Source organism: Leptodactylus fuscus, chromosome 5 (genome assembly GCF_031893055.1).
Source record: "Leptodactylus fuscus isolate aLepFus1 chromosome 5, aLepFus1.hap2, whole genome shotgun sequence".
Classification (NCBI taxonomy): Eukaryota; Metazoa; Chordata; class Amphibia; order Anura; family Leptodactylidae; genus Leptodactylus; species Leptodactylus fuscus.
In genome coordinates, this window is record NC_134269.1 from 94560044 (window position 1) to 94574843 (window position 14800).

A 14800-nucleotide genomic window follows, 5' to 3' on the forward strand; every position below is an offset into this window, starting at 1 on the left:
GGTTATAAATACCCTCATTTCTTGCTACTGCCATATAGTGCCAGTTTCTGACTGGTAATTCAAAGAATATATTGGGGTTACGTGCACCCACAATTTTTACTACTGGTATACAGTGCCATTGTCTGACTGGGAATTCAAAGAGTATATTGGGAATACAAATACCCTCATTTCTTGCTACTGCCATATAGTGCCAGTTTCTGACTGGTAATTCAAAGAATATATTGGGGTTACGTGCACCCACAATTTTTACTACTGGTATACAGTGCCATTGTCTGACTGGGAATTCAAAGAATATATTGGGGTTATAAATACCCTCATTTCTTGCTACTGCCATATAGTGCCAGTTTCTGACTGGTAATTCAAAGAATATATTGGGGTTACGTGCACCCACAATTTTTACTACTGGTATACAGTGCCATTGTCTGACTGGGAATTCAAAGAGTATATTGGGAATACAAATACCCTCATTTCTTGCTACTGCCATATAGTGCCAGTTTCTGACTGGGAATTCAAAGAATATATTGGGGTTACGTGCACCCACAATTTTTACTACTGGTATACAGTGCCATTGTCTGACTGGGAATTCAAAGAATATATTGGGGTTATAAATACCCTCATTTCTTGCTACTGCCATATAGTGCCAGTTTCTGACTGGTAATTCAAAGAATATATTGGGGTTACGTGCACCCACAATTTTTACTACTGGTATACAGTGCCATTGTCTGACTGGGAATTCAAAGAGTATATTGGGAATACAAATACCCTCATTTCTTGCTACTGCCATATAGTGCCAGTGTCTGACTGGGAATTCAAAGAATATATTGGGGTTACGTGCACCCACAATTTTTACTACTGGTATACAGTGCCAATTTCTAACTAGGAATTCAAAATGCGCAAGGCTCCCGGAAAGGGACGTGGACGAGGCCGTGGGCGAGGTCGGGGGAATGGTTCTGGGGAGCAAGGTAGCAGTGAAGCCACAGGGCGTCCCGTGCCTACTCCTGTGGGGCAGCAAGCATTGCGCCACTCCACAGTGCCAGGGTTGCTTGCCACATTAACTAAACTGCAGGGTACAAACCTTAGTAGGCCCGAGAACCAGGAACAGGTCTTGCAATGGCTGTCAGAGAACGCTTACAGCACATTGTCCAGCAGCCAGTCAGACTCTGCCTCCTCTCCTCCTATTACCCAACAGTCTTGTCTTCCTTCCTCCCAAAATTCCGAAGCTTTACAGAACAATAACCCAAACTGTCCCTGCTCCCCAGAGCTGTTCTCCGCTCCTTTCATTGTCCCTCAACCTGCCTCTCCACGTCACGATTCCACGAACCTAACAGAGGAGCATCTGTGTCCAGATGCTCAAACACTAGAGTCTCCTCCATCTCCGTTCGATTTGGTGGTGGATGACCAGCAACCCACCCTCATCGACGATGATGTGACGCAGTTGCCGTCAGGGCATCCAGTTGACCGGCGCATTGTGCGGGAGGAGGAGATGAGACAGGAGTTGGAAGAGGAAGTGGTGGATGATGAGGACACTGACCCGACCTGGACAGGGGGGATGTCAAGCGGGGAAAGTAGTGTGGATGTTGAGGCAGGTGCAGCACCAAAAAGGGTAGCTAGAGGCAGAGGCAGAGGTCAGCAGCTTAGGCGAAGCCAGGCCACACCCGGAATCTCCCAAGATGTTCCAGTTCGTACCCAGCCCCGAAAAACTCCCACCTCGAGGGCACGTTTCTCGAAGGTGTGGAGTTTTTTCAAGGAATGCGCCGAGGACAGATATAGTGTTGTCTGCACAATTTGCCTCTCGAAATTGATTAGGGGCTCTGAGAAGAGCAACCTGTCCACCACTTCAATGCGCCGTCATTTGGAATCCAAGCACTGGAATCAGTGGCAGGCAGCAACGGCAGGACAAAGGCCGCCTGCCGTTCACGCCACTGCCACTGCCTCTGCCACTGCCTCTGCCTCTGCCACTGCCACTGCTGACTGTGCTGGCGATGCACTCCAGAGGACGAGCCAGGACACCACTTCATCTGCCTCCGCCACTTTGTTGACTTCTACCTCATCCTCCCCTGGTCCTGTCTTATCTCCTTCTCCTGCACCATCAAAGGCACCATCAGGCGTTTCTTTACAACAACCCACCATCTCTCAGACATTGGAGCGGCGGCAGAAATACACTGCTAACCACCCACACGCGCAAGCCTTGAACGCCAACATCGCTAAACTGCTGGCCCAGGAGATGTTGGCGTTCCGGCTTGTTGAAACTCCCGCCTTCCTGGACCTGATGGCAACTGCGGCACCTCGCTATGCCGTCCCTAGCCGTCACTACTTCTCCCGGTGTGCCGTCCCCGCCTTGCACCAGCACGTGTCACTCAACATCAGGCGGGCCCTTAGTTCCGCGCTTTGCACAAAGGTCCACTTGACCACCGACGCGTGGACAAGTGCATGCGGACAGGGACGCTACATTTCACTGACGGCACACTGGGTGAATGTAGTTGAGGCTGGGACTGCTTCCCAAACTGGCCCGGTGTACCTCGTCTCCCCGCCTAACATTCCTGGCAGGGACACGAGAAGAACACCCCCCTCCTCCTCCTCCTCTACCGCCTCCTCCTCCGCCACCGCCTCCTCCTCCGCCACCGCCTCCTCCTCCGCTGTTAGATTGACCCCAGCTACGAGTTGGAAACGTTGCAGCACTGGCGTTGGTAGACGTCAGCAGGCTGTGCTGAAGCTGATCAGCTTGGGGGACAGACAGCACACTGCCTCCGAGGTGAGGGATGCCCTCCTCGATGAGACGGCAATATGGTTTGAGCCGCTGCACCTGGGCCCAGGCATGGTCGTTTGTGATAACGGCCGGAACCTGGTAGCAGCTCTGGAGCTTGCCGGACTCCAACATGTTCCATGCCTGGCCCACGTCTTCAACCTAGTGGTGCAACGTTTCCTAAAGAGCTACCCCAATGTTCCAGAGCTACTGGTGAAAGTGCGGCGCATGTGCGCCCACTTTCGCAAGTCGACAGTAGCCGCTGCTAGCTTAAAATCTCTCCAGCAACGCCTGCATGTGCCACAACACCGGCTTTTGTGCGACGTCCCCACACGCTGGAACTCAACGTTTCAGATGTTGAATAGAGTGGTTGAGCAGCAGAGACCTTTGATGGAATACCAGCTACAAAACCCTAGGGTGCCACAAAGTCAGCTGCCTCAGTTTCACATCCATGAGTGGCCATGGATGAGAGACCTTTGTGACATCCTACGGGTCTTTGAGGAGTCCACAAGGAGGGTGAGCTCTGAGGATGCGATGGTGAGCCTTACAATCCCGCTCTTGTGTGTTCTGAGAGAATCCCTGATTGACATCAGGGATAACTCAGATCACACAGAGGAGTTAGGGATAGCATCCGATCCGTCACAGCTGGAGAGTAGGTCCACACATCTGTCCGCTTCACTGCGTTTAATGGAGGAGGAGGAGGAGGAGGAAGAAGAGTTGTCCGATGATGTGATGGTGATACAGGAGGCTTCCGGGCAACTTCGAATCGTCCCATTGTTGCAGCGCGGATGGGTAGACATGGAGGATGAGGAGGAAATGGAGATTGAACTTTCCGGTGGGGCCAGAGGAGTCATGCCAACTAACACTGTGGCAGACATGGCTGAGTTCATGTTGGGGTGCTTTACAACCGACAAGCGTATTGTCAAAATCATGGAGGACAACCAGTACTGGATCTTTGCTATCCTTGACCCCCGGTATAAAAACAACATCTCGTCTTTTATTCCGGTAGAGGGGAGGGCCAATCGCATCAATGCTTGCCACAGGCAATTGGTGCAGAATATGATGGAGATGTTTCCAGCATGTGACGTTGGCGGCAGGGAGGGCAGTTCCTCCAGTAGGCAACCAAGTTCTCACCGGTCCACACAAACGAGGGGCACACTGTCTAAGGTCTGGGACACCTTGATGGCACCCCCTCGCCAAAGTGCCGCCACGGAGGGTCCTAGTGTCACCAGGCGTGAGAAGTATAGGCGCATGTTGCGGGAATACCTTTCCGACCACAGCCCTGTCCTCTCCGACCCCTCTGCGCCCTACACGTATTGGGTGTCGAAGTTGGACCTGTGGCTTGAACTTGCCCTATATGCCTTGGAGGTGCTGTCCTGTCCTGCCGCCAGCGTCCTATCTGAGAGGGTGTTCAGTGCAGCCGGTGGCATCATCACTGACAAGCGCACCCGTCTGTCAGCTGAGAGTGCCGACCGGCTCACTTTGATAAAAATGAACCACCACTGGATAGAGCCTTCATTTTTGTGCCCACCTGTGTAAAGCACCCCAACATGAAACTCCATGTCTGTACTCAACCTCTCCAATTCCTCCGCATCCTCATACTCATCCACCATAAGCGTTGCACAATTCTGCTAATACTAGGCTCCCTCCAACATGATTTCCCCCAACTCTGCTGGTTAGAGGCTCCCTCCACCCTGATTTCCACCAACTCTGCTGGTTAGAGGCTCCCTCCACCCTGCTTTCCCACAACTCTGCTGGTTAGAGGCTCCCTCCACCATGAATTGGTCCAAACTGGGCTGGTTAGAGGCTCCCTCCACCATTAATTGGTCCAAACTGGGCTGGTTAGAGGCTCCCTCCACCATGAATTTGCCCAAACTGGGCTGTTTAGAGGCTCCCTCCACCATGAATTTGCCCAAACTGGGCTGTTTAGAGGCTCCCTCCACCATGAATTGGTCCAAACTGGGTTTTTTAGAGGCTCCCTCCACCATGAATTGGTCCAAACTGGGGTGGTTAGAGGCTCCCTCCACCATTAATTGGTCCAAACTGGGCTGGTTAGAGGCTCCCTCCACCATGAATTGGTCCAAACTGGGGTGGTTAGAGGCTCCCTCCACCATGAATTGGTCCAAACTGGGCTGGTTAGAGGCTCCCTCCACCATGAATTGGTCCAAACTGGGTTTTTTAGAGGCTCCCTCCACCATGAATTTGCCCAAACTGGGCTGTTTAGAGGCTCCCTCCACCATGAATTGGTCCAAACTGGGTTTTTTAGAGGCTCCCTCCACCATGAATTGGTCCAAACTGGGCTGGTTAGAGGCTCCCTCCACCATGAATTGGTCCAAACTGGGGTGGTTAGAGGCTCCCTCCACCATTAATTGGTCCAAACTGGGCTGGTTAGAGGCTCCCTCCACCATTAATTGGTCCAAACTGGGCTGGTTAGAGGCTCCCTCCACCATGAATTTGCCCAAACTGGGCTGTTTAGAGGCTCCCTCCACCATGAATTTGCCCAAACTGGGCTGGTTAGAGGCTCCCTCCACCATGAATTGGTCTAAACTGGGGTTTTTAGAGGCTCCCTCCACCATGAATTGGTCCAAACTTGGCTGTTTAGAGGCTCCCTCCACCATTAATTGGTCCAAACTGGGCTGGTTAGAGGCTCCCTCCACCATGAATTGGTCCAAACTGGGTTTTTTAGAGGCTCCCTCCACCATGAATTTGCCCAAACTGGGCTGTTTAGAGGCTCCCTCCACCATGAATTGGTCCAAACTGGGGTGGTTAGAGGCTCCCTCCACCATTAATTGGTCCAAACTGGGCTGGTTAGAGGCTCCCTCCACCATTAATTGGTCCAAACTGGGCTGGTTAGAGGCTCCCTCCACCATGAATTTGCCCAAACTGGGCTGTTTAGAGGCTCCCTCCACCATGAATTTGCCCAAACTGGGCTGGTTAGAGGCTCCCTCCACCATGAATTGGTCCAAACGGGTTTTTAGAGGCTCCCTTCACCATGAATTGGTCCAAACTTGGCTGTTTAGAGGCTCCCTCCACCATGAATTGGTCCAAACTGGGGTGGTTAGAGGCTCCCTCCACCATTAATTGGTCCAAACTGGGCTGGTTAGAGGCTCCCTCCACCATTAATTGGTCCAAACTGGGCTGGTTAGAGGCTCCCTCCACCATGAATTGGTCCAAACTGGGGTTTTTAGAGGCTCCCTCCACCATGAATTGGTCCAAACTTGGCTGTTTAGAGGCTCCCTCCACCATTAATTGGTCCAAACTGGGCTGGTTAGAGGCTCCCTCCACCATGAATTGGTCCAAACTGGGTTTTTTAGAGGCTCCCTCCACCATGAATTTGCCCAAACTGGGCTGTTTAGAGGCTCCCTCCACCATGAATTGGTCCAAACTGGGTTTTTTAGAGGCTCCCTCCACCATGAATTGGTCCAAACTGGGCTGGTTAGAGGCTCCCTCCACCATGAATTGGTCCAAACTGGGGTGGTTAGAGGCTCCCTCCACCATTAATTGGTCCAAACTGGGCTGGTTAGAGGCTCCCTCCACCATTAATTGGTCCAAACTGGGCTGGTTAGAGGCTCCCTCCACCATTAATTGGTCCAAACTGGGCTGGTTAGAGGCTCCCTCCACCATGAATTTGCCCAAACTGGGCTGTTTAGAGGCTCCCTCCACCATGAATTTGCCCAAACTGGGCTGGTTAGAGGCTCCCTCCACCATGAATTGGTCCAAACTGGGGTTTTTAGAGGCTCCCTCCACCATGAATTGGTCCAAACTTGGCTGTTTAGAGGCTCCCTCCACCATTAATTGGTCCAAACTGGGCTGGTTAGAGGCTCCCTCCACCATGAATTGGTCCAAACTGGGTTTTTTAGAGGCTCCCTCCACCATGAATTTGCCCAAACTGGGCTGTTTAGAGGCTCCCTCCACCATGAATTGGTCCAAACTGGGGTGGTTAGAGGCTCCCTCCACCATTAATTGGTCCAAACTGGGCTGGTTAGAGGCTCCCTCCACCATTAATTGGTCCAAACTGGGCTGGTTAGAGGCTCCCTCCACCATGAATTTGCCCAAACTGGGCTGGTTAGAGGCTCCCTCCACCATGAATTGGTCCAAACTGGGTTTTTTAGAGGCTCCCTCCACCATGAATTTGCCCAAACTGGGCTGGTTAGAGGCTCCCTCCACCATGAATTGGTCCAAACTGGGGTTTTTAGAGGCTCCCTCCACCATGAATTTGCCCAAACTCTGCTGGTTAGAGGCTCAATCCACCCTGATTTTCAAAACAAATGTTGGTGCCAACCTCAACTTACTACAAGGGCCAAATTCACTGCTGGTGACAAGCTCTCCTCACTGCAAGTGCCAAATACACATGTTTCAAGGTGTTTTCCTACTGTCAGAGAGGTGGTATTGAGTGTGTAAAGTGTGTAGTTGTTAGGCTGTGATGTTGGGGTAATAGAGGGTCTTTGGTGTGTTAGATGCCCCCAGACATGCTTCCCCTGCTGTCCCAGTGTCATTCCAGAGGTGTTGGCATCATTTCCTGGGGTGTCATAGTGGACTTGGTGACCCTCCAGACACGGATTTGGGTTTCCCCCTTAACGAGTATCTGTTCCCCATAGACTATAATGGGGTTCGAAACCCGTTCGAACACACGAACATTGAGCGGCTGTTCGAATCGAATTTCGAACCTCGAACATTTTAGTGTTCGCTCATCTCTAGCTGTAGGTATAACTCTTGCTACATACATATAACAGATGTTATGGTATAACTGTGCGTCTGAACAGCACTTCATTAGTTTAAACATGGTTTACATAGAGTATATACACATAAACAGAATTAAGGTCGTGCAGGGTTACTAGTTACAATTTTTTTGTGTATAAGATCTACAAAAAGTAAATTGAAGCATGCTTGGAAGAAACATGTCTGTTCCGAGAAAAAGTGGCAATATTATAAGGGCAGACTAATTGGACCATGTAGTCTTTATCTGCCTTCAATATTCTAAGTTTCTCAAACAGATTACTAGATGAGGCCAGACACAACAGGCTTGATCTACACTAAAAATACTTGAAAACTGACATCTACGCTACAATAACCTTGTAAACCAGTTCTGTATATTTAGACCTAAGGGTAGAAGCACGTGAATTAGGTTTTAGAGTTTTGACAAATGAGTGAGAGCAGATCGAACACGAAGATTATCAGCTACATACAAGCTCTCTTCTCAATAGCCCTTTCTTCACGGTCAGCCCTTAAGAAGTAGGTAATTCTTTCTACTGCCGGTGTGTGAAGGGTCTGGCTGTGGATTTGCTATAAAAGACTCCCGCTAATGTTACACCAGCCTAGCTGTGGGTTTTTATTGCTATGTAAAACATTTCATAGCTACCACATATTTGGAAAGTGTGATCACCCACATGAAGGATACTATTAGATGCTACCTACGGAAAGTCTCAGCCAAAATAGAGTCAGACACACAGTTTGTGTTTTCTTAAACAATTTCTTCACCGTTCAAAGCAGAAATGACACTAACCTTATACTGTAAGTGAGAACATATCACACATGTATGCACAGAAATATAAAAACTATGATTTTATTAGATAAATTTTACCCCCTTGTCTGGGAATAAATCCAAACCAAAACATCTTTTCTAAGAGGAAACATCCGCAGCAAGCACTTTTGGTATTATTTAGTGCAGCCCTGAGTACTGGTTTAATGAGATAATTTCTTAAGACTAATGACACGAGTTCACTTTTTGCTGTGTATAAGGGTGCCTTCACACGTAGTTACGCTCCGTGCATTGTGTCCATTTTACACGTATAAAAATACACGTGTAAAATGTAGTTAGCCATTGAGTTCAATGGCTTTTTTTTAACGTGTGTCTTTTTGCCCGCGTCTTTTAGCGCGTGCAAAATTACGCACACAAAAAGAAAGACACGCACAAAAATATGCGCATTAAAAAAAAAGCCATTGAACTCAATGGCTAACTACATTTTACACGTGTATTTTTATACAGGTAAAATGGACACAATGCACGGAGCGTAACTACGTGTGAAGGCACCCTAAGGGTATACTCATAAGGAGGAAAATGGAGCTGAATTTGGCGTGGAATCTGCGTCAGATTCTAGCAGAAAAAGGAACCCATTGAAGTCAATGGGAGGCTTTTCTTTCAGCGCTGAAACTGAGGCGGATTCCATGCCAAATTCAGCGCCATTTTCTTCCGTGTGAATGCACCCTAAGGCAGACCTCTTTGCAGGCTAAATATCATAAGAATGCGTATCTTTTATAGAACTTTTTTTTGCATGCAGTTAATATATAACTTGTAAGAAATATAACTGAAGTGTATATAAGAGGAGTTACTGTATAACTCGGACTATTCTTTCACTTGTTGTCAGTTTTTATTACCAGACAGACATATAATATGGTATTGAAAAGCGGTCAGTTTTTCCCAGGAATTAAATAGCTTAGAATAGTGAATGCACTTTCATATATAGTGGTCTCTGAAGTTACAATTGCCTCACGATACCATATTTTAAAGCATACAATTTTTTTTTTTTTTCTGAATCATTGTATCCTGATTAAAGGCATGAGATACAATGATGGATCGGCCTGGCTATTTCACCAGTGAAACCCCTGTATTAAGCTCCGTTCCTATGGATTAATGCGTCGCGCATTCAGACACGTATACACGTGTCAGAGTGTGAGTGCTCAAAACAGATCCCATTCACTTCAATGTGTGCCGGCTCACGCGCGCTCCACATTTAAAATTAATGGGTTAAAAAGCCTCCCATTGATTTCAATGTATAGTGCCTGTAAGCCGGCACACATTGAAGTGAATGAAATCTGTTTGGAGCGCTCACACTCTGACACGTATATACGTGTCTGAATGCGCGGCGCGTTACTCCGTGGGAATGGAGCCTTAGAATAGTGCATGCAGTAACTGGCTGACCAGTAGAACCTTTCTATTGTAATAAGTGTTCTGTACTTCTTTACTTGCACCAGGATAAGTTGTTCCTTTGGACACCAGGTGAAAATGGCTCCTTGTTTCCGCTCCTCCCCCCAGGTGCTCTGTATAAACTTTTCAGGACTCTAAGGGCAAGTTCACATGGAGTTTTTTGGACCGGAACCTGAGGCGGAGGCCGCCTCAGGTTCCGGTCCAAAAGCCGGGTAGCCGTGACTGAAAGCCGGTGCATTGCACCGGCATCCAGCCGTGCACTCTGCTACAGATTAAGCCAAATGAATGGACCTAGTCTGGAGGAGGGAGTGTCTTCAGGCCGAATCACGAGGAATCTTGGCCTGAAGAATGAGCATGTCACTTCTATTTTTTTGGGAGCCGGAAAAAAACTCCTGAGCGGCTCCCATTGATTTCAATGGGAGACGTCTTTTGGTCAGGATTTTGAGGCGGTTACGGCCTCAGTCTCCTGATCTGAAAACTCTGTGTGAACTTACCCTAGAAGAGTTCCTCTCACCAACACAGAAAGTGATTTACAACTTTCAGAAGCCGACTATTATGTGTAATGATTGGTTAAAATATATTAGTCATCTGACATTTTTTTTTTTTCACAGGTTTTGGTGACATTTGTGGGATCTTTGGAACCAATTACTATTTTTCCATAGACTTATGGTGTATGGAAAAATAAATAAATAAATGGTCCCACTCTTTCTAGTTTGAAAATGGAAGATATTTTTATTTATAGCTATACCACTTTGTGTATTTATATAATTCGTAGGCTTTAGTTTACTTCCAAATTTGGATTTGGATAAATAACGTTAGATTTATGGCTGTTGGGTTGAATAATTTTTTGGATTGCAGTATTAGAGGGGTGGTGTTTATTTACCAAAGATACTCTGAGTGGTTGAGGAATTTATATTAGGCCGAGGGCCCACATTGTGGAAACTGCTTTTTTTGTTGTTGATTTTGTTGCAGTTTTTTGAGCCAAAGTCAAGCATGGCTACAAATGGAATGGGAACTATATACAAAGTTCTTAGACTTCCCCCATCTCCTCAATCCACTCCTGGCTTTGACGCAAAAAAAGGCAACAAAATCTGCAACCAAAAAAGCTGCGGTTTCGCAACGTAGAGCTTTAGCCTCGAGCGGGTTTTCCAGGTTAAAACAATTTCTGACCTATCCAAAGGATAGATCATCAATTTCAGATTGACAGTGGTTCCAGACCCCCCACTAATCAGCTGGTTAATACACAGAGAATGGAGCAGAAGGCAGAAAGCTCTGCTCTATGCACCAGCTTCTCAATGGGCTATGCCAGTCAATTCTGCACAGAATACTCCTAGCAACACCAAATACCCCATTGCAACACAATACCTCTCTAGCAGTGTCAAATACCAGTATCCACCAGAAAATTCCTCCCCAGATGTGCCAAACAAATACCACTGTGCAGTACAAAATAACTAAACAGAAAGTCCAAACACCAAATAATTCCCCAATTCCACACCATCAGGAGTGCCCTTACAACAAAGAAGACATATGAGAAGAACCTCCTACTTGCACCAGTCCAGTATTTGATGCCTCTACCAGGTCCTGCTTTGTGCTAAAGCTGACAATAGCAGGGACCTGCGCCTCACCAGTGAGGACCACATCACAGTTTTGAAAAGCACTGATCTATTCAACTGAATGTACATGTGCAGTCTGTAACAATTATACACATTAGATAGCCAACAGCTACACTATATGGACAGAAGATAGAATATTGGGTCACCTACTTCTTACCCTCTTCTGGGAACACACAGATATGTGATTCATCCCAATGCGATTTGATGGGGTTGTTGTCAGAGCCATTCAAGTTCTCCCACACTAAACTAAACCAATAATATCTTTTTGGACCTTTCTTTGAACACTCAAAGGAGCACAGTCATACTAAACTAGGGCTTTCCCCAAGCTATTCCCACAAAGTTGGGAGCATGCAATTGAACAAAACATAGCATGAAGCATTATGATCTACCTTTAATGTAACAATGCCATAGTATTACCCCTTCTTCCCCAAACTTTACTCTACACCACTCCAACTCTTAGCCTTTTACTTGGTGACATAAGATTATTATGGATCCTCAAAGTTACAGATTGGGGTTTGAGTGTTAAGTGGTTTGCTGCTTCATGGAATATCTAGAAAGGAGAAGTTTCATTGACTTGTTGCAGTATTGGCATCCTATTACAGTACAAGCCGGAATTCAGACTGCATGGCAGGCATTGCGTATTTTCCAATCATTTTGTCTGTATAGTATATTTTACCCAACTCTCCCATACACTTGCATGCTCACTGAAGTTTGCAAATGTTCTGAACAGGGAGAAGAGCTACAGCTAGAGGTACCTATCAGTGGCTATATTCCCTGAGAACAAAAGGATTGGACAGTTAAAACGCGTTAACCACCAAGTGAGAGTCACCCCGTGCACATTAGATGGTGGGAGGGTATATCCAAAATACATTGAATGTATCCAGCCAGCTTTAGATTGTTTGCCAATCACAGTTTTTTCCTAACAAAACTGGTCACATTTCCATATGCTTTACTTCCCCCCGAGCGTCCATAAATGTAAAAAGGTACCTATAAACACAGGTCTGCCAAGCAGTGAGATCGGTTACTAGACTATCTCCATTAGTGTCTATTTAGAATCTACTGGATGCTGCATCAACAGGCAGAAAGTATTTGTGTATGGATGAAATTAACAACCTTCTGCAAATACAACATTACAGAAGATTAAAAAGGCATTAAGTTCCATTTTTATCACAATAGTTAGGGTCCTGCTTTGGAAATATGATCCAATTTGGCAAAACCCCAAAATTCAAGTATCCCAAAGACTTCTGACTAAAAATGACTAACATAGTGCCTGTTTCCCACAACTTTTTTTAAAAAAATTTAATTTAAATCTCCCTGCACCATAGATTACTTTTTGTGGTGTAGGTTTTTTTTTCACAGCATTTGGATGAGATTTGGAATAATCTCATTCACCATGCTGCTATAGTGCATCAGACAAATATAGCAACATGAATAGAGCATACTAGATAGTCATCAGATTGGTATCCCACAATATGACCAGTCAATGATCATTATAGAGGCCATTGACTGAGTGGACCTTGAACAAATAACTGTATGTATACAGTGGGAAAGTTGTTCTATCAATTTACTATAACTCACACTAGAAATTTGGCAAGAGTTACACCACAAATCTATTCTACTCCCTGACTAGCATAAATGGCATGACCAGACACAGCCATATGCACTAGAATTACAAAGAGCCAATTACAGTGCGTAGAGACAGGACAAGAGCTACAGAACTGGCCTATCCCATCAATTTCTACATGTCCTTCAGCTTTTCAAACTGAAATAGATAGAAAATGTAATATTTGTGTGAGGATGGGTTACACCCACATAACACAACAAGGCTACTTACCAGTATATGCCCAGCTGTGTCCTGCAACAAAAAGAAAAAAATATTTTTTTTCATAAATAGTCAAGATATTAGACGAGATATCATTGCAGACGTCAATAAAGGTACACAGTTTTTCTGTAGCAGAGCTGCATTTAAATTTTAAAGCAGTTTTTGAGGACTTTCAAAGTGGGTAACCTATTCTTTCTATAGGTCATGAATATCAGATGGTTAGGGCTCCAACTCCAACCTACAGATACATTCCTTTCTATTCATTTAAATGGGAGGCACAGGCAGATTTTTTTCCTTTTCTACCTGAATTCAGGTAGCAGAAAGTAAACACAAACACATACATACCAGTTCTTCAGGCAGATTCCTGAGAACTCCCATTTAAATGAATGGGAGGCTGATTTTAGACAAAAAAAACCCCACCAAAACACACACACACACACACACACACCATAAAAGTCTGCTGACCAAATTACTCCATAATGAACCTAGCCAAGGACTCCAATCAGTCCTGCTTGTGTGAATATACACTACACACAGAATTTATAGGAATATATATTCTGGCTAGTGATAAATTCATCCCTGTTAGATTGTTAGTGTAAGTTCACATGTTTTTTTGGAATGGATTTTGACGCGGAATCCGCCTCAGAATCTGGCTCCAAAAAATGCTTTTCATTGACTTCAATGGAAGCCGTTCACTTCTTTTTTTCGCTAGCAGTTTCTTCCCACTCACGGAAAAAAAGAAGAGAGTTGCCCTAACTTGCCGCGGAATCTGCGGCGCAATTCTCCCTTCCAACTAGGCCCATTCATTTGGGCCTAATCCGGGGCTAAATGCCGCGGCAGGATGCCAGTGCACTGCACTAGCATTCAGTCGCAGGAGGCGTTTTTCTTCTCCGGATTCTGAGACGGCTTCCCGCGTCAAAAATCGGGTCCAAAATACCCAGTGTGAACTTACCCTAGAAACATGAAAAAAGGAATAGGTCTGGGATTATCTTGAATTAGCAGAGAGAAACCCATGTTGTAATGATATAGTTATACAATTTTCACTCTTACGTGCATAGGGTTAGGCTGGAATTACACATGCTCTTTTAATTGCAGTTGGTGATGCAGTTTTTAAACCAACACATAGGAATGGATACAGAAGCAAGACATGTTTCACACTTTCCTCTATATTTGCCCATTATTTTGGATCAATTTCTGGATTTGGCTGAAAAAAAAGCTATAAAATTACATATGTGAACTTAGTCGTAGGATTCCTCCACTACTGGACAATTGATAATACATAATAAACCAAATTTACAACCCGTATATGCAAAACCTATAGTAAAAGTTTACTTCACTGGTAATAAAGGAAGAAAACCTTACCTTCAGAAGCAGCCTGTGTAGAAGGCAATACTAGTAGAAATAAGAGCAGTCTGTACATCTGTACAAGTTTCAGTGACAGGAAAAGTACCACTGCTGCACCTCTGTTCTCTGCACTATTCCTGCTCCATGCACAGCCCCTGCACAATAACCTCTCAGTTTCATACTACTGACTATACGGTCAGGCTCAGCCCAGAACTTTTCGTCACCAATACACAGCACAGTTTGTTACCTGGCACAGTCTCTGACTCCTCCTTCCTACCTGCTCTTCATCCCTAAAGAATGATCACACCTGAAAGAAACACTTCACCTTACAGCCTAACATTGTTCTGCATTGA

The 14800-nt window shown here is 45.9% G+C and overlaps 1 protein-coding gene across 1 annotated transcript in view; it reads right to left on the bottom strand.

Moving 5' to 3' along the window:
• The window catches only part of CA12 (carbonic anhydrase 12), a 33566-nt gene extending 19014 nt beyond the window's left edge, over nucleotides 1-14552 (bottom strand). The window contains exons 1-2 of the mRNA XM_075276242.1: nucleotides 14466-14552; nucleotides 13116-13136 (exon numbers count right to left, since the gene is read on the bottom strand). Coding sequence (XP_075132343.1) covers nucleotides 13116-13136; nucleotides 14466-14523 — 79 coding nt within the window. The 5' untranslated portion in view covers nucleotides 14524-14552. The remainder of the gene's footprint in view (nucleotides 1-13115; nucleotides 13137-14465) is intronic.
• Between the last annotated feature and the right edge of the window lie 248 nt (nucleotides 14553-14800).